General features: G+C 37.6%; 2 protein-coding genes across 6 annotated transcripts in view; one reads left to right on the top strand and one right to left on the bottom strand.

The window, feature by feature from the left end:
• Positions 1 to 1,163: 1,163 nt before the first annotated feature.
• Positions 1,164 to 11,213, bottom strand: LOC124896796. Its single transcript, XM_047408641.1, has 3 exons — positions 11,093 to 11,213; positions 10,437 to 10,892; positions 1,164 to 1,285 (listed from the first exon to the last, which is right to left on the bottom strand). Exons 1-3 carry the CDS (start codon positions 11,211 to 11,213, stop codon positions 1,164 to 1,166), a joined length of 699 nt encoding a protein of 232 aa, XP_047264597.1.
• The window catches only part of LOC107863339 (serine/arginine-rich splicing factor RS31), a 24,101-nt gene continuing 10,030 nt past the window's right edge, over positions 4,895 to 18,965 (top strand). For 2 of the 5 annotated variants that reach the window (XR_001672166.2, XR_001672167.2), the window contains exon 1: positions 4,904 to 5,057. The gene's annotated coding sequence lies outside the window, so the exon portion shown is untranslated. Of the gene's footprint in view, positions 5,058 to 18,965 lie in introns of all 5 variants that reach the window. The other 3 variants (XM_016709221.2, XM_016709223.2, XM_016709222.2) reach the window with 3 other exon arrangements.

The raw sequence follows: 18,965 nt of genomic DNA, 5'->3' as shown, positions 1-18,965 counted from the left end.
TAGTAAAGATAATAACTTATGTATTGTGACTGCGTGTACATAGAAATGATATGTATAGGGAATCCATGTCTAATTGCGAATCATATTAATTTTTTTTTGTATTGTTATTATATATGATATGTACTGAAACTGCTTATACATATATATGTTATGTATAGGAAATTGTTGTTTTTAATTAGCAATATTTCTTATACATTTAGTATATTGCAGTTACGATGAAAACTAATGTATTAAAACAAATTATACATATATATCTTATGTATAGGAAACTGTTTTTTTTTTATTACTAATATTTTTTATACATTTAGTATATTGCAATTATAATGAAAACTAATGTATTAAAACAGATTATACATATGTCTTATGTATAGAAAAATCATGATTTTTTCGACCTTCAGCAATATTTAATTCCGTAGCATTCATCGAGATCAATTTCAAGAATTTAAGACTGTCAAAAATTCGAATGTCGGGATCAATTTCATAAAGAATTTCAGACTGCCAAGAACCTGAATGCCTCAATAATATAACGATATTCATATTTATGTTGGCAGACGGAAGAAAATAGATGTTTTAAGATTTTTTTCAATTTGAATTTCAAATTGCATTTTCAAGAAAAAAATTGTGGTAATATTTCAGGATATTTTTCAACTTGAATTACGGTTACTATTTTTAAGCCTTCACAAAATATTACATTAATTGCTGTCATTAATTATGTGAGAGAATAATGGTATCTGATTTTATTTTCTTAATTTTAGTCAAAACGGTTTACCTCATACATTGCACTAACGTATAAGGTACAGAGACATGTATATGCATTTTTTCAAATCTGAGAGAGAGAAACTAAATCGGGAATCCTATTTAATTACTTTCATTAAGGATGAGATTTATATTATTTATACTAATAACAACCCTTTTTCAATTCTTCACTGACAACACCAATAATAATACACCAGCAATAACTACAATTTATTGAACAACAACTAATTACATTGTCTCCTCGATTTCAATTGAAAAAATACACCCATAAATTTCATTCCACTACTATTAATTTCAAAAAGAAAAATCATGAATCCATAACACCTCAAAACAACATCAAATAAATTAAATTCCTCATGTTTTAATTTTCAGTAAAATTTCATTAGGAAAACACTACCCACCACCAGTCAACACCACATAGCCACTGTTTCTGTCAAACTGGAAACACCCCACCAGCGAATCATCGCTGCACCTCCAGCTCCAACCACTTCCAACCTAATATTCATCTCCTTCAACCAGTAAACACCAACTAGCAATAACGACCAATCATTGCAATTTAATTGACGTTCATGTTTAAGAGAAAAAAAGAAAAAAAATCAAATTTGGAATATAAAATAAAGATTGGATCGAGTTGGTTTGAAATTGAGTTCGATGGGTATATTGGGTCCGGTAGCAGGTTTAGGTTAATTATTCAGAGTAAAAAAATTAAAATAAAAGAGGCACAAATATACTCCCAAATTATGATAAATGATATGTATATATCACCTGTCATACCTTGAGTACAAATATACTCCTACCATTAGTGTGAGGGGCATATATATATATATATATATATATATATATATATATATATATATCATTTTATTAATAATAGAAATATATGTGTATTCAAAATATAATAAAAAATATATACATATTAAAAAGTGGGCCTTTTCATATCTAATCTAGTTAAATTAAAAAATAAAAGAAAAAAAATGAAGTGAAGAGGGTTATTTTGGTCAAAGAGTAGGGGGTGCAGGTGCTGCTTGCAAGAAAATATTTTAATTTGGATGAGACACAACTTTCAATAGTTGTATGAGACCCCTTTATATTTTGACAAGTGTTATTGTAGGTCCTCTTTTGTCAGCACAATCTCTTCCCTCGTTTCCTACACTTTCGTTCCAAATTTGCAGCCCACTTTTTTATTTTCTTTTTCCATTTGCTTCTCTATTTTTATGGCATTTTTTATCATAAAAATATTAATTTTTCAGAGTTTGGAGTTGGTGTTATGTTGATTATGAATATAAATTGAAGTTATTTTAAAAAATTTGTGAAAGAAATAGGAGTAAAAAAGTGAAAACAAATTTTACTTGTTTTCACTTTTTCAAAAATAATTTTCACTAAAGTGAAATAATTTTAATGGCCAAACACTACTAATTTAACTAAAAATAAATAATTTTTCAAAAAAAGTAAAAAAAATCATCAAATGCTCATTATATCTTTATTTTTTTCTCACATATATTTTTCATCTCCATTTATACTCCTCCCTAGGGTTGGGTAAAAACTAATTTAAATTAAAAAATTAATTAAATCGATTAAATAAAATATTTTTTATTTGATTAATTTGTTTTAGTTTTATATTTTTAAAAATCGATAGTATTTGATTTAGTTTTAAATTTTGTTCAAGAAAATCAAAGAAATATATGATCCAAACCAAAAACTATATTCTAATTATATATACATAATATATTATTTATTATGAGTAATTTTAAATATCTTATATATATTTTTAGCAAAATTTATTTATTATTTAGATATCTTATATTACATGTACGTCATGTTACTGTTTTATGCAGTAATATGAAGGTTTATTATTTTTTTTTTCAATGAATTGTTATTTTTTTTCCTATTTTTTAAAGCAGGCGAACAAAAATTGATAAATAAATATATTTGGTCTTATTTTAATAAATTAAAAATTAATTATATTGATTTGATTTTGCTTTTGATCAATAATTGACTCAAATCAAACCCCGAACACTCCTATTCCTATCAATTTAGAAAAAATAATTTTTGTACTTTCAACTAAATCAACTTAAAAAAAGTTAACTCTTTTACCCCAAAACAAAAAAGAAAAAAAATCATTTTACATCTCAACAAATTGAATCCAACTCTATGGGAGTCTCAAAAAAAATAAATTTTGAACAAAGAATTTACATAAGTTTTTATTTGCATTTAAACATATTTATTAAAAGTCGAAATATCGAATCAATTAAAGAATGATTTTTTTTAAAAAAAATAAAAATTATGTTACATACTGATCTTTGCCCTTATATGTGTTTGTCTTTATAGAAATTTAATTTTTACATCAGTATTATACAAATTGTTAAGATTCTTATGAAGTGTAAAAAATTAATTAAGAAAATTTAAACAAGAAAAGAAGATATAAAAAAAATGAAGAAAGTAAAGTTTAACTTATTATTAATCTATTATTCTTTTATTTGATTTTTGACAAATGAAAATCAAGACTATAAAAAGAGAAGGAAAATAAAATACACAAGAGGAAAATTGAAAAAGTGATGTTAGAAAAAAAGAAAAACAGATAGAGCGGAATACATTTTAGTGTCTGTTTGGATGATGGTTTTTCATGGTATGATATGGTATGGTTATCATGGGAACCATGTTTGTTTTGATTGTTTGTTAAAGGGGATGGTATGGTATGGTATTTTTTCATGGTTTGATAACCATGGAATTCCCTAATTTTCTGAACCACCAATGTAGTGGTATCTCATGATTTTCCTTTTTCTTTTCCAACTATACCCTTATATAATTTTATTTAATTGTATTTTACCCTTTACCATATATTACTAATTCTTATGTTTTTCTGCTCTCAATCTCTCTCTACTCTTTGTTGCGTTGTTCTTCTCTTTTCTTCTTCCACCTTTTCTTCTTCGACGCTTGTGGTACAATTCCAAAAATCAAGTGGGGCTGCAAATTTGGTTGTCGTGATTTGCAGTGATTTAAGTCAACTGTATCCATTAAAAAATGCTATGATGAAGAGACATTGAAGAATTATTACTTGTTCATTGGTGTCATGGAAGAATTATTACTTGTTAATTGGTGTCATGTGGTACAAATAATAAACTGATGGAAAGATCCAATTTGCTCATTTTTTATGATTGGGTAACTAATGGATATTATTACTTTTTCTCTATCTGTCTCGTTGTAATGAAACACTGAATCTCTCCCATCAGAGTTAACTCCCAGCTATAACTGATACTAGAACAAAGGAACAATATTCAATTTTAAAAAAATTATGTGGTCAAATATTTTTTCATGGATAGAGATGCTTTAGCTCAAAATTTTCCATGGATTGCTAGTTAACTGAAGACAGTATGATATCGATTGAAATGGGTCGAATGCTACTAGTTTTAGTGCTCATCATCCCATTGAATGAGCAAAGGTATTCAATTTCAAACTCCAAAAGTTGTATTCGATTATTTACATGCCTCTAAAGCTTGTCCAGAAAATGGAAATTTCTTGATGCATAATTGTGCTTATTATGATGCATAGTTAATTCAAACATCAATATCCAAAATCCCGCTCATAGTTAATAAGAAAATACCCCTAATTATTATAAATTTAAAATTTATAATAATTAGGGATATTTTAGTAAACTAAAATTTATAATAATTAGGGGTATTTTAACAAACTAAAATTTATAATAATTAGGGGTATTTTAGTAAACTTATTCGTTACGATACAGTACCATACCATCAAACCAAACAAAAAACTATCATTAAACAGTAGTGAACAATACAGTCTATCTAAATATTGTATTGTCTATACCAGTACCATACCATACCATACTATACCATATATTATGAAATCATGGCAAACCACAATCCAAACATAGTGTTAAGGGATTACTATTTTTCACCTTATTTTTCTTATTGTTTACATACCATACTATACCATACATTATGAAATCATGACAAACCACAATCCAAACATAGTATTAGGGGATTACTATTTTTCACCTTATTTTTCTTATTGTTGTGTCATTTACACTTATGTGTGAGAAGAGAAAAGGAAAATTTATAATAGAGTGGGACCACCAATATGAGTTTTATCAATTAAAAATATCCTCGTACAACTATTACATGTCATATCTCACTCACCAAAAAAATTTTCGCTTGCAAAGTACTTATAATAGACCTGACGATATTATCAAAGATAGTTTCGCTCCGACCTCCGCGTCTTCGCCTCCGCCTCCCCTTGTTGCTGCAGTTAGGGTTTCGTAAGACACACACAAGAGCGAACAGGTAAAAACTTTCTCAATCCTACTACATTTTATTCACCATTTAATAGAATCTAACGTCTTTTTTTTATTCGATTTACCATTTTCTCACGAACATGTTTTCTTCATTTCACTATCAAAGAGATGAAATCACTATTTTGTTTTTATTTATTTACAACCGTGGTGTCCGGGTCAGCTTTTGCGCACCTTAGACTAATTCCACTGAATTCCTGCCACCTCCCATTAGCAACATTTACCACGTAAACTCTATTCACCAAGTTTTGGACAGATGAAAAGAAATCACCTAGTGTTTTTATCTCGGGATTTGAACGTGACTGCTCATGATTCTCGAACCACTTCATTGACCGCTAGGTCACGCCTTTGAGTTAGTTGTTGCAACATTTATTTTGTGGAGGCAGTGAAATTTTGATTTTGTTAGTTGCTTGACACGTTACATGTGTAGCTAATATTTGGTTGGGGAGTTAAAGGGTTTTGGTGCCTTTTGGTGAGAGTTAGGTCAGTGTTAACAGGAGCTTGAAAATGTTGTGTATTTGATGGGAAGTTGTTCTTGTTTATGGCATAGTTCCAAACATAGCTCTTAGTAGTTATAATACATATGATGTGCATTTCTGAAATTAACTATCCAAACACTAAATGTGTGTGTGTGTGTGTGGGGGGGGGGGGGGGGGGGGGGGGTTTGGCCATGAAAATTGTGAGTATCTGAAAAAAGTAGTTTTTGTTTTCAAAGTGAAAAATGAAAATTTAAAAATTGGAGTTTGTTTGGCCGTGAATACATATTGGAGTTGTTTTTAACTTTTTGTGAGTAATCTAGGGTGAAAAAAGTGAAACTTTTAAGTGTTCCTCAAATTCTTGAAAGTTAATGAATTCAAGGGTTTTCTTGAATTTTATGGACAAACTTCTCTTCTAGCGTTCAACTTTGGGAAAAAGTAAAAACTTTCATAGCCAAACGTCCCCTGAGATTTTGTTTAAACCCGCTTTGTACTCCAGCTCATCTAAATTGTATAAGTTTTTTTTTTTTTGATAACCGTGGTGTTTGGGCCAGCTTGCGCGTACTTCGACTAATTCCACGGGACCTGCCACCTCCCACTATCAATAGGTAACTATATCCACCAAGGCTAGAACAGATGGGAAGAAATCACCCAGTAACTCATCATCCAAATTGCTGAAGTTTAGAACTCACCTATCTTAATATTTACTCCTAAAAGATTTAAGAAAATCTTAGCTAAACCAAATAAGTGACTCTTGTGCCATCTTCTTCAGAAGGCATACAAGGGTGTTTTAGAATAAAAATTCAAATTCTAGATAGGGGTAGATGATTTTTTTCTCATATGCCTAACGTGGACAAAATTACAACATACTGCATTGGTGGGAAGATGAAGGTAGTGATACGCCCAAATTACACCTCTCTTATGAGAGAGTAAGCGGTCGTCGTCAAATATATAATCCAATTAGGTTGGGATCGAATCCCACAGGGAATATGGTGTTAATCAAGACTGTTTGTGATTAATCGACTACTAGTTAATAGTTTCCTTTGATTGGGGTTTTTTTATCAATCAATCAATTGTTAATGATTCAACTTGTTTTAGCAACTTAAAGTCAATATTGCAGTATTTCAAATCAGTGATGTAGTGAAACTAGAGTTGTGAACACTATGAGTATTTATTCTTATCAAATAATAGTTGTGGTGTAGATTCTCAATACTTGTGGGAAGCACCAAGTTGTCATTATCGATGATTTATCCAAGTGTTTTTCAACCTACTTAGATAATCGATTCCTAATTCTTTCGAACTTAGGAAATACCCTCTATTCACACTGATTTTATCTCGAGTTGATTAATCTTGTTACAACATTAATCATTAGATGGAAAGTTAGTCTCTCCAAATCCTCGTTGATAATTCACTTCCTTTAATTGATTTCTCAATTCAAGCAAACCAACATAAGGCTAGATCTATTCTTTGCAACCAATAGAAAACATTCATTACAAGAGAATTAATTTAATCTTAGCCAACTATTAAATCAACAAAAACAATACTCAACTCCAGTCATGGGATTTAGTTCCTTATCAAATAGAAAGAGATAGTATAGATTAAATTCATAATTCAAAAGTAATTAACTTACAAAAGATGGAATTGAAGATTATTCTCTTCCAAGTTCAATAAGTTCAATAGAGAATTCCCAAAACTAAAACAATAATTCGAAAACTGAATTCAAACTTAAGAGCTCCAAATGTAAAAGTTGTTGTTTGGAATAAGTTCAAGATGCTAATGAAAGATTAAGATTTTCTATAAATACCCATCACATTCAGAATTTGAAATTCAAAATCCATATATTCCGCACCATAGCTGACGACAAAGTTGACGGCTTATTAACTTGTTGATAGCCTGTCATCTAAGTCGTCAGTTTGAGTCCTCAACATCTATGTTCTGCCTTCAGGTGACGACTTCTACTTATCACCTATCAACAGGTTGACGACTTATCAACCAAGTCGTCAACTTGACCTTTTCAGCGTATAGATTCTGTCTATGGGTGACGACTTTCTCTGATAACTTATCAACAAAAGTCGTCAACTAAATTTCTTTAACACTTAGCTTCAAAATCACTTCACCAAAACTGTTCTTCTTGTCATGGTTTTCATGCATCTTGACTTTCCTCGCAAAATCACATGAAATACGATAAAAAATAACAATAGTTACTTAAGAGCTTACAATTGCTTCAGGCTAAAAGCCTTAAATGTGCTAACACAAAGCTAGCACATCAACACCCTTAACTTAAAACACTTGTTTGTCCTCAAGCAACTAACACAGTATTATGCACATAATAAGAGCATCAATGCAAAGAGTAGCACTTGTTTTCTTCATTTTGAACCCATTAAGAAACATGTGATCTTTTGCTGCCAAGCAACATCAAGATTCCATACATATCTTTAAAGTTCAAATAGACAAACCACTACTTAAAACTTAGTATTCAATCAAATGTTTAGCAATTTCCACTTCCATTCACATGCCCTCACACAAAAGAAAGAAGTTCCTTACTCCACATATTTCTTTGTTCTTTTAGGAACTAGGCATCAAAGCTCTCACTCTCAGCACGAAGTTTTAAATTGTGCACCTATAATGCCATAAGCTTGCCCTTACCATTCCGTTTGGTTCATCTGGTAGTCAAACTAAGATCACTACAGGGTTTTCTTGTCTTGAAGTGAAGGCTTAAGTGCGGGGAAGGTCGATTTAGGATTAGTGACTTAGCCTCTCTTTGTTCACTTACACCACTTGGCTACAACCACTTATTCCTTTGCATTTTTCTCCCAATCAACTTTTGTATCCTTCTCAGCATTCACACTCAACACCATTTATTTAGTATTATTACTAAATTTTTTGTGTATATATATATATATATATATATATATATATATATATATATATATATATATATATACGAACTTTCACAACATCTTTTGCACCTTCCAATCATCATCCCTTCTACTGTAGCCACCCTCAACTTAGGCGATTTACCTAAGTTGATGTGTAAAATGTCCAAAGAGAGAACTGACTAAAAGGCTTAATTATAAACTCTGTGAAAGGTGGTTAATTTGTTGAAACAAAGAAAACATTCTAATGGCTCAAAAAGGGATATATTATATGCCTAAAAGTTGTTTACAACAACAACAACAAACCCAGTGTATTCCCACAAAGTGGGGTCTGGGGAGGGTAAAGCGTACGCAATCCATACCGCTACTCCAAAGAAGTAGAGAGGTTGTTTCCGATAGACCCCCGGCTCAAGATAAGGAATAATAAACAAAAGCGTAATGGAACATGAAGCAAGATGGATGGCATCACATAAAAAAGATTAAGACAAATTAAATCAAAGCAGTATGAGATAAGGTAACCAAGTGCAATGTGCAATAAGAGATAAGAAATAAGGCATCCGAAAAACGACACTCACCTAGTAGTAACAGACACTCACAGGCCAGAGACACCCTCCACCCCCAAACCCTCCTGACCTAAGGACACAGTCCTAGGATTAGTAACCTGGTAGTAACCTGACTATACCAGGGCTCTTCTAACTACTAACTACAGCCCATGCACAAAACCTATCCTTATACCCTTATCCGCGACCTCCACAACTTCCTATCTAGGGTCATGTCCTCAGTAAGCTGAAGCTCATGTCTAATCACTTCCCTCCAGTACTTCTTCGGCCTACCTCTCCTCCTCCTGAAGCCATCTAACGCTAGCCTCTCATACCTCCGAACTGGGGCACCCCTCCTCATCACATGCCCAAACCATCTCAGCCTTTCTTCCCGCATCTTGTTCTCCACCGAAGCCACTCCCACCTTCTCCCGAACTGTCTCATTCCTAACTCTATCCCCTCTAGTAAGTCCACACATCCAACGCAACATTCTCATTTCTGCCACCTTTATTCTTTGAATGTGGGAGTTCTTGACTGGCCAACACTCTGCTCCATAGAGCATAGCTGGCCGGACTGCCACTCTGTAGAATTTGCCTTTAGGACCTTCTTATCACACAACACTCTTGAGGTGAGCCTCCACTTCATCCAATCTGCTCCAATACGATTAGAGACATCCTTATCTATCTCACCATTCCCCTGAATCAAAGACCCAAGATACTTAAAACTATCCCTCTTACAAACATCCTGGGAATCCAACCTCACCACCACATCTTCCTCCTGCCTCAAGTCATTAAACTTGCATTCCATATATTTCGTCTTGGACCTACTCAACCTGAACCCTTTAGATTTAAGGGCTTGCCTCCAAACCTTTAATTTTTCATTCACCCTCTCGCGTCTCATCAATCAACACTACATCGTTCGCAAACAACATACACCAAGGTACCTCCCCTTGAATACTTCACGTCAACATGTCCAACACCAATGCAAACAGAAAAGGACTAAGAGTTGAACCCTGATGCAACCCTGTCTCGACTGAAAAATGCTTTGAGTCCCCCCTCGGCGTTCGCACCCGAGTCTTCCTTCCATCGTAATGTACACCACCGGGAGACCTCTTTAGAGACTTTGTCATACATCTTCTCCAAGTCAATAAACACCATGTGCAAATCCCTCTTTCTTTCCCTATACTGCTCCATCAATCTCCTTACTAGGTGGATTGCCTCCGTCGTCGAACGACCAGGCATAAAACCAAACTGATTCTCCGAAAAAGATACGAGCTTCCTCAATCTCCGCTCAACCACCCTCACCCAAATCTTCATAGTATGGCTCAACAACTTAGTACCCCTATAGTTGGTGCAACTCTGAATGTCGCCCTTGTTTTTATACAACGGAATCATCATACTCCACCTCCAAGCCTCAGGCATTCTCGTCGTCTTGAAAATGTTGTTAAACAAATTAGTCAACCACCTTAAACTTGCCCTACCTACAAACTTCCAAAAATCCATCGGAATCTTATCAGGCCCCGTCGCCCTTCCCCTCCGCATTCTGCGAATAGCTTCTCCGACCTCCTCAATCGTAAAGCGTCTACAATAACCGAAATCACGTCTATCCTCCGAGAGCTCCAGCTCTCCTAACTCAATGCCTCTGTCCCCCTCCTCGTTCAAAAGCCTCTGAAAATACTCCCGCCATCGCTTCTTAATTTGGACATCCTCCACCAAAACTCTACCATTCTCCCCCTTAATGCACTTAACTTGGTCGAGGTCCCGACCCTTCTGCTCCCTAGCCTTATCAAGCCTAAACAACCTCTTTTCCCCACCTTTCTTCTCTAAACCCGCATGCAAGCTCTCAAATGCTGCTGTCTTAGCAACAGTAACTGCTAGCTTAGCCTCCTTTCTAGCTACTTTGTAGGCCTCTCTATTCACCCGCTTCTCCTCTGCATCTTTACTTTCCACCAATTAAATATACGCCCCTTTCTTATTCTCTCCACTCTCTTCTTAACTTCTTCATTCCACCACCAGTCCCCCTTATGACGACCTGCCTGACCCCTTGAAACACCCAACATTTCTCTAACAGTCTCCGTGATGCAACTGACAGCCTTATCTCACATAACATCCACGTCCCCCCTACAATCTCACACACCCAATCCTGCCACTTTCTCCTCTAACTCCCGCCCACTAACAGGCGTCAAGCCACTCCACCTAATTCTAGGTCGGCCCTCTCCCGCCCTCCTCTTTTTGCTCTTCGTAATAATCAAGTCCATCACTAGAAGCCTGTGCTGAGTCGAAAGATGCTGACTCGGGATGACTTTATAGTCCTTACATAAAACCCTATCCCCCTTTCTAAGCAGCAAAAAGTCAATCTGAGTCTTGGCTATCACGCTTCGGAAGGTAATCAGGTGATCCTCCTTCTTCGGAACGGTCGAATTCACCACTACCAACCTAAAAGTTGTTTATTTTGGCTAAATGGCTTACTTATCAGAAACGGCCTGTGATCACTTCTCAGATGACTACTTGCAATCCCAACAGAATGATTTGGGCAAGTTCTAGATGCATGCACACAATAATAACATATTCATAGAAAAACCTCACTGTCTCATGGCATGGAATTGTACGGACATCACCAGTTACTCAATCAAAACCTAAGCTCAAGCAGGGAATGCCATATTTGCATACTTTCGTAGACAGGATTGGTTTCTATGCACCTAGCAATCAGTCTCACAACCAAAAATTTTAATGGGCTCACAATTTCAAATCACAATTTTCAAACTTAGGCAATGCTACTCAGTCATATCTACTCCTCATGCATACGTAACACACAACTAAAAACAAACAACAAATCCTAAACATGTTGGTTCCTAGATAGCGCTCAAGAGCATAGAACACAGACAATACAACCTTGAGGTTGCAAGTACCTCCACCCCCACTAATAAAAACAGGCATTGTCCTCAATGCAAATATATCAAACTATAACAAGGGTGAGAAAATACCTGCAGCGCCTTAAGCGCTTGTATGATGAGCCGCTAACTGTGCTGCTGCATCATCAGCGGGAAGAGTATCATCAGTGGCATCAGGTTGCATTGATGCATCCACAGTAGTGGTTGGCGGAGTAAAGAACTCCTCAACAGGCTCAGGAGGTCCATAAGCAGAGGCTCCGACAACCCGGGCCCTCAGTGTTTTTTCTAGCGGTTCACCATCTGCTTTCGATTTTCTCAATGCTTCTTTCAGTTTTTTCTTCTCCTCCTTCCTTTTCGCTCTCTTTTCTAGTCTCTTTTATCATCATTCTCACTTCTCTTTCTTTTTCTGTCTTTTTTATCCATTGGTTTCCCAGTGATGTCAAACAGTGCGACTTCTTCCTCTTCTGATTCTCCATCAACAGGAACTTGGAATATCGACATTTGACGGCTCTGTAAAGCCGTAATATCAGCTCTAGCCTTTTCCCAGGCTGCCTCAAATGCTGCAAGATCAGGCGCAGACATTTCTTTCAGCGTTTCATTCACTCGCCGCTCCATCTTATCAATGCGTTCAGGGAGATTCAGGAAGGGTGCGATGGCTGCTTTTATTTTCTTATCAACAATCGGCTCCAACTGGTCAGCAAAAAACCTCAGCTGGGCTTCAAACTCTTTTCCTTGCGTTACTAGCTTCTTGAAATTTTGTGGAGTCAATGCATACTCAGACACCGTTGCTGTGATCATTACATTTTCTTCCATCTCTGGAACTGGTTCAGCACCTACAGAGGAGGTAGCCTGAAGAGATTCTGGTAATGACCGCTGCACATTTTGTGTAGAACCTGTGGCAGTTGCAGGTGTATGAACTCCCTCGGAAATGATAGTGTCATTCCCTACACTCGTTCCTTTGCCTAAAACCAGTGTAGGCCTGCTCTCATCTCTTCTGTTAGGATTGCGGGTCTTCTTGGACACCTGTGATGACTGGAACATGGGCTGCTTCGCATAACCTTGTAATCAGACAAGGGAACGAATATGCTGTATCGGGTCATGTTGCCCGAATCTTGATCTCATCTGCAATGATTTCCCCAAGTTCAGGGGAAATTTGACATTAAGCTTGCCACTAGCACCGCTCTATCCTCACCCATGATATTGTCTCCCACAGTAGGCATCAACCTGTATCTTACCACTCCCACCAGAATTTAGCTTCTTGAGACAACGAAACTTTAAAAATGTGCGCACTTGGATTGTTCAACCACTCAGGCTCCTCTTCTGCTATGATTTGTGCCAACCAATGGCGTTGATTTGCCCTATCAGTCATTTTGTGATAGAATTCTGGAGAGTCAACAAAGTCAGGACCATGCAAAGACCTATTGATCGTACGGTTAGATAAATCTACCGTAACCCCTCGCACCGGTATCTGATTCATGTTGGGATTTTCTGTGGTTTTTTCTCCCTTTATGCACATGTTTACCGAGGTGGCTGTGTAGTTGGCATAGAATTCTCTTACCAACGCCGGACAGTCTGATTCGCCTTCCTTGGTGGTCCATGTTAGGTCATAAGTGCTGGAAGCCCTTTCCAGTGGTGGGAATTTGCTTAGCCCGGATTTGATTATTTTCACCTCTTCACACAAGGGCCTCATGGTACTTCTTTTTTCAGTAGTTAACAATCCCTTATGGTAGATCTTGGAGGCTTCTTTCACTTGCCTCATGGTAGATCTTAGAGTTTGCATAGAAGATCTTATTATCAGGAATTTGAAAAGCTAAGGGTTAATGGGTTTTTGGATCTGTTAATGGTTTTGGATCGGGTTAAAATAACTTACCTGGCCCTAAAATTTAAGTGATGGCTTATCAATAGGTTGATAGCCCGCCACTTTGCTTGTCAACTCAAGGTAGAATGTTGCATAATTGTGCTTCAACTAACGACAAGGAGTGACGGCTCGTCACTTGGTTGACGACTTATCAGCCTTGTCGTCACCCTTATCCAGAATGTGACATCTCTTTGCTTCAATTGACAACTTCAAGTCATAGGTCGTCAACTTGTTGATAGCCTATCAACTTAGTAGTCAACTCTATCCAGTGTGTACCTCTTTCCTTGCTTCAGTTGACAACTTCAAGTGATGGGTCGTCAACTTGTTGATAGCCCATCAACTTGGTCGTCAACTTCATCTATCTTCAATATTGATTTCAACTCTGTTCCTGCACACTTTAACAAACACATTACTCAAAACGAAACCTTAAAACAAACAAAATACTTACAACACAAAAAGTTGGGTTCTCCTAATAGTGCCTGATCTAATGTCGCGGCACTCCTAATAGTGCCTGATCTAATGTCGCGGCACGACTCGGTTATCTCGTCTACTCAAACTTCGTCGAGATACACCTTAGACAACAGCTTGGCTTCATTCATTGGGCCAATATAACTCTTGATTCTTTGTCCATTGACCTTAAACAAACTTCCTTCTTTATTTTCAAGTTCCACCACACCCGATGTAAAAACTTGAGTTATTCTGAAGGGTCTCGTCCATTTCAACTTCTACTTGCCCGGAAAGAGCTTGAGTCGAGAGTTAAACAGTAGTACCCAATCACCAACACGAAAGTCCCGCTTCTTAATTCTCTGACCATGGTATTTCTTCATTCTCTCTTTATATAAGTCGGCTCTTTCATAGGCATCGAGATGGAATTCATCCATCTCATTCAGCTGACCTAGTCTCACTTCCGCTGCCTCCTTCTAGTCCATGTTCAACCGCTTGAGCGCCCACAAAGCTTTGTGCTCCAGCTCTATAGGAAGATGACATGCTTTGCCAAAAATCAATTGATTCGGTGACATCCCAATGGGTGTCTTGAAAGTCGTTCAATATGCCCACAAAGCATCATCGAGCTTCCTTGATCAATCACTTCTGTTTGCATTCACCTTCTTGGCCAAAATTGCTTTTATTTCTCTGTTTGACACCTCCACTTGCCCACTAGTTTGTGGGTGATATAGAGTGGCCACTTTATGCTGCTTCACACCATACTTCATCATTGCAGCCCGAAACACCTTGTTGCAAAAGTGAGATCCCCCATCATTTATGATTGTCCGAGGCACCCCAAATCGTTAAAAAATATTCTTTTTCAGAAATGCAACCACCCTTTTTCCTTCATTGTCAGCTAAAACAACGGCGTCAACCTACTTGGACACATAGCTCACAAACGGTCTCATGAAGTCAATACCCCAGACATCAAATAATTCAACCTCCAACATCTTTGTCATTGGCATTTCATGATGGTTTGAGATTGAACCTTGCCTTTAGCATTGATCGCTTTTCTTCACGAACTCATAAGCATCAGTAGTAACCACTTTGCAACATTTTTCTCGCCGTACGATCACCTGCATGATGTCCCCCAACTAGGGAAGTATGGCAGGCTTTCAAAATGCTTAGTATATCAACTTCCGGGATGCACCTTCTAATGATGATGTCTGCACAGTGTCTGAACAAGTAGGGTTCATCCCAAAAGTATCTAGTAGCATCATGGAGAAACTTCTCTTCTGATGGAAAAATAAAAATAAGTTCTTCGGAATAATATCACTAACAACAAAGTTAGCAAAATCAGCATACCAAGGCACCATTTCAAGAGCAGCCGCTAGAATTTGCTCATCCGAAAAAGCATTATCAATATCAAGCTTCTCCTCCATAGTGGACTGATTACTCTCTAATCTGGATAGGCGATCCGCAACTTGATTTTCACACCCCTTTCTGTCTTTGACTTCAAAGTCAAATTCCTGCAGCAATAACACCCATCTGATGAGCCTTGGTTTGGCGTCTTTCTTCACCATCAAGTATCTAAACGTAGCATGGTCGGTGTGGACCACTACCTTGGTAACCAACAGATAAGCACGGAACTTCTCAAATGCATAAACAACTGTTAGAAGTTCCTGCTCAGTAACTGTATAGTTTTTCTGTGCCCCATTCAACGCTTTGCTAGCGTAATAGATGGGGTGGAACAGTTTCTCCTTCTTCTGGACAAGAACTGTCCCAAGTGCTACCCCACTCGCATCACACATTATTTTGAATAGCTTAGACCAATCCGGAGTAACAGTAATAGGGGCAGAAGCCAACTTCTCCTTAAGGCATTGAAATGCGTTCATACAATCATCATCATCGAACAATAACTTGGTCTCCTTCTCCAATAATTTGCAAAGTGGGTTTGCAATCTTGGAGAAATCCTTTATGAACCTTCGGTAGAATCCTGCATGGCCAGAAAACTACGAACTCTTTTCACTGAGATAGGAGGGGGTAGTTTTTCAATAACTTCTACCTTTGCTCGATCAACTTCAATCCCCTTTGCCGAAGTTCTATGTCCCAGCACTACGCCTTCCTTCATCATGAAGTGGCACTTCTCCCAATTCAGCATAAGATTGAATTCTTGACACCTCTGTAGTGCGCTGCTTAAATTCACCAAACACAGTTCGAATGAGTCGCCTACTACAGAGAAGTCATCCATGAACACTTCTAAAGTGTCCTTCACCATATTTGAGAAAATCGACATCATGCACCTTTGGAACGTGGCTGACGCATTGCATAATCCGAACGACATTCGCTTGAATGCGAAAGTTCCATACGAGTATGTGCAGGTCGCTTTCTCTTTATCCTCCGGAGCAATCAAGATTTGATTGTATCCTGAGTAACCATATAAGAAATAGTACCAACCCCTTCCTGCCAGTTGTCCATGAAGGGTATTGGGAAATGGTCTTTCAGTGTCCATGAATTCAGCTTCCTGTGGTCCATGCAAACTCGCCATCCGGTCACCGACCTAAGTGGGGTCAACTCATTCTTCTCATTTGCAACAACGGTCATGCCTCCTTTCTTAGGCACGCACTGCACTGGACTCACCCACTTACTGTCAAAAATAGGGTACACTACCCTAGCGTCAAGCCACTCTGTGATCTCCTTTTTCACCACTTCTTGCATTGGTGGATTTAACTTTTGTTGATGTTCAATCGTGGGCGTACATTCTTCCTCAAGCTGGATCTTATGTGCGCAAATGCCCAGTGGGATGCTTATAATGTCGGCACTAGTCCACCCAATAACCCTCTTGTATCGCCTCAGAACAGAAATAAGAGCCTTAACTTGATGCTCCACCAAATCTGCTACAATAATAATGGGTAACGTATTTCCATCACCTGAAAACACATACCGCAGATACGCAGATATCCTGGTAGCTCCTTCAGTTCCAACACCGGTGGCTCTTCGATAGAAGGATTGGCCGGTGGTGTTGGACAATCTTTAAGTCAAAATCCAGCTTCTTAGAGGCATAAGAATACAACCCTATCGCGGTCAATGCACACACCGTCGCATCATACTCATCGATTCCCTCTCTATCAAAGTTCATCAACACCGCGGCCAATGTCTCCACAACAAATCTCTCCTCAATTGGTACTTTTTGCTCATCTTCATAGACTACATCAACGATAGAGAAAACACTCATCTCCTTTTGCTACTTCATCGATTGACAAACATCAAAACTGACCTCTTCGTCATTGCGCCTGAATTTCTGCTCATTGGTCTGCAGGTCAATTAACACACTCCCGGTTGCTAAGAACAGTCTACCCAAGATTATAGGTACCTCGAAATCCACCTCACAATCCAGGATTACAAAGTCCGTTGGGAAAATAAAGCTAGCCACCTTAACAAGAACATCATAAAGAATCCAACTGGCCTTTTCACCGGTCTATTCGCCATTAGAAGCCGCATATTGGTGGGTGTAGGATCTCCCAAACCCAGCTTCTTGAAAACCGCCAATGGCATCAGATTTATACTTGCCCCAAGATCACAAAGGGCCTTTGCGAACTTGAATGATCCGATGGTACATGGAACAGTGAATTCTCCCGGATCCGCCTTCTTCTGCACTAACGATCTTGTAGCAATGACGCTACCATGATGCAAGTTATCTACCAGTTCATAGCTCACAGTCCGCTTCTTTGTCACAAGGTATTTTATAGACTTAGCATAACCTGACATCTGCTCTAGTGCCTCAACTAGAGGTACATTTATTGTCAGCTGCTTCAACATGGCCATGAATTTGCTAAATTTAGTTTCATCTGCAATCTGTGTGGAAATGGTAGAGGTATTTTTGGTACTCTTGAAATAGCCTTCTCTCCTTTCTTTCCCTTGTCTTTCTCCAAATCATCAACCCGCTTCTGTTTAGACGAATTTTTGTCTTTTCTAGCTTTTTAGATTCTACTCTACTGGTTGTTCTCCATCTGCTTCTGCTTCTAATGCCACCACGTCATCTGTAACAGGTTTGCCCAAACAAGGGCCAAGTAACACTTACCACTTCTAGTGGTAATAGCCATGCATAAGTAATCATTCCTCGGATTTTGCACCGTATCACTAGGCAATGGATTTTGCACCATATTACTAGGCAATGTTCCACTCTTCCTCTGATAGAACGTTGCTGAATACTGATTCATCTGTTGCTCTAATTGCTTAATAGATGTGGAATGTGAGTCAACTAATTGTCTCATCGTCGATAAGTAACCTTTCATCTCCCCGACTCCAGCATCTGTTGATTCCACTCCTTTTAACAATTTAGCCATCATATCCTCCATCGACGTCTTACCAGAACTAGTCGTAGCAGTGTCGCGACTCCCAGGTGGTACATACAAACCACTCTTATCAGTCGGCCATTGGCTCGGAAACTCCCCTGATTATTCAAGTAGTTCGCCTCCTCAGAATCTGATTCTGCTCCCCTACTATGTGACCCCACAACTTTTACCTTTTCTACATTCCCGGATAACAGATAACAAATGCTTTGTAAGTAAATCCATCTGTGTGTTCATGCGAGCCATGTCCTGATCACGCTCTTCTCTCCTATGCTGTTCTGCTGACATTCCACTAGACCCAGTATTGCTTGCTACCTCAGAATCCCTGGTATGCCAAGCTCTACTTGTCTTAGTCATTCGTTCTAACATCTCCGCAGCCTCAGTAAAGGTGAGTTCCATAAAAGCTCCTCCTGCAGCATTATCTACTTGGCTTTGTAATTGAATTCAAAGCTTTGTAGAATGTTTCCATCAAATGTTCATCAGTCA

Source organism: Capsicum annuum, chromosome 3, assembly GCF_002878395.1.
Source record: "Capsicum annuum cultivar UCD-10X-F1 chromosome 3, UCD10Xv1.1, whole genome shotgun sequence".
Lineage (NCBI taxonomy): Eukaryota > Viridiplantae > Streptophyta > Magnoliopsida > Solanales > Solanaceae > Capsicum > Capsicum annuum.
Note: the sequence above shows the minus strand (reverse complement) of the source record. Positions and strands in the feature narration are given on the sequence as shown.

What these genes read in the sequence shown, in the direction of transcription:
- LOC124896796 (XM_047408641.1), bottom strand. Translation starts at nt 11,213, where the DNA reads ATGGACTTGATTATTACGAAGAGCAAAAAGAGGAGGGCGGGAGAGGGC. An exon ending in GGAGAAAGTGGCAGGATTGG is followed by an intron (nt 10,893 to 11,092) that starts GTGTGTGAGATT and finishes TGGAAAGTAAAG; the next exon opens with ATGCAGAGGAGAAGCGGGTG. An exon ending in GGATTTTTGGAAGTTTGTAG is followed by an intron (nt 1,286 to 10,436) that starts GTAGGGCAAGTT and finishes CGTTATTGCTAG; the next exon opens with TTGGTGTTTACTGGTTGAAG.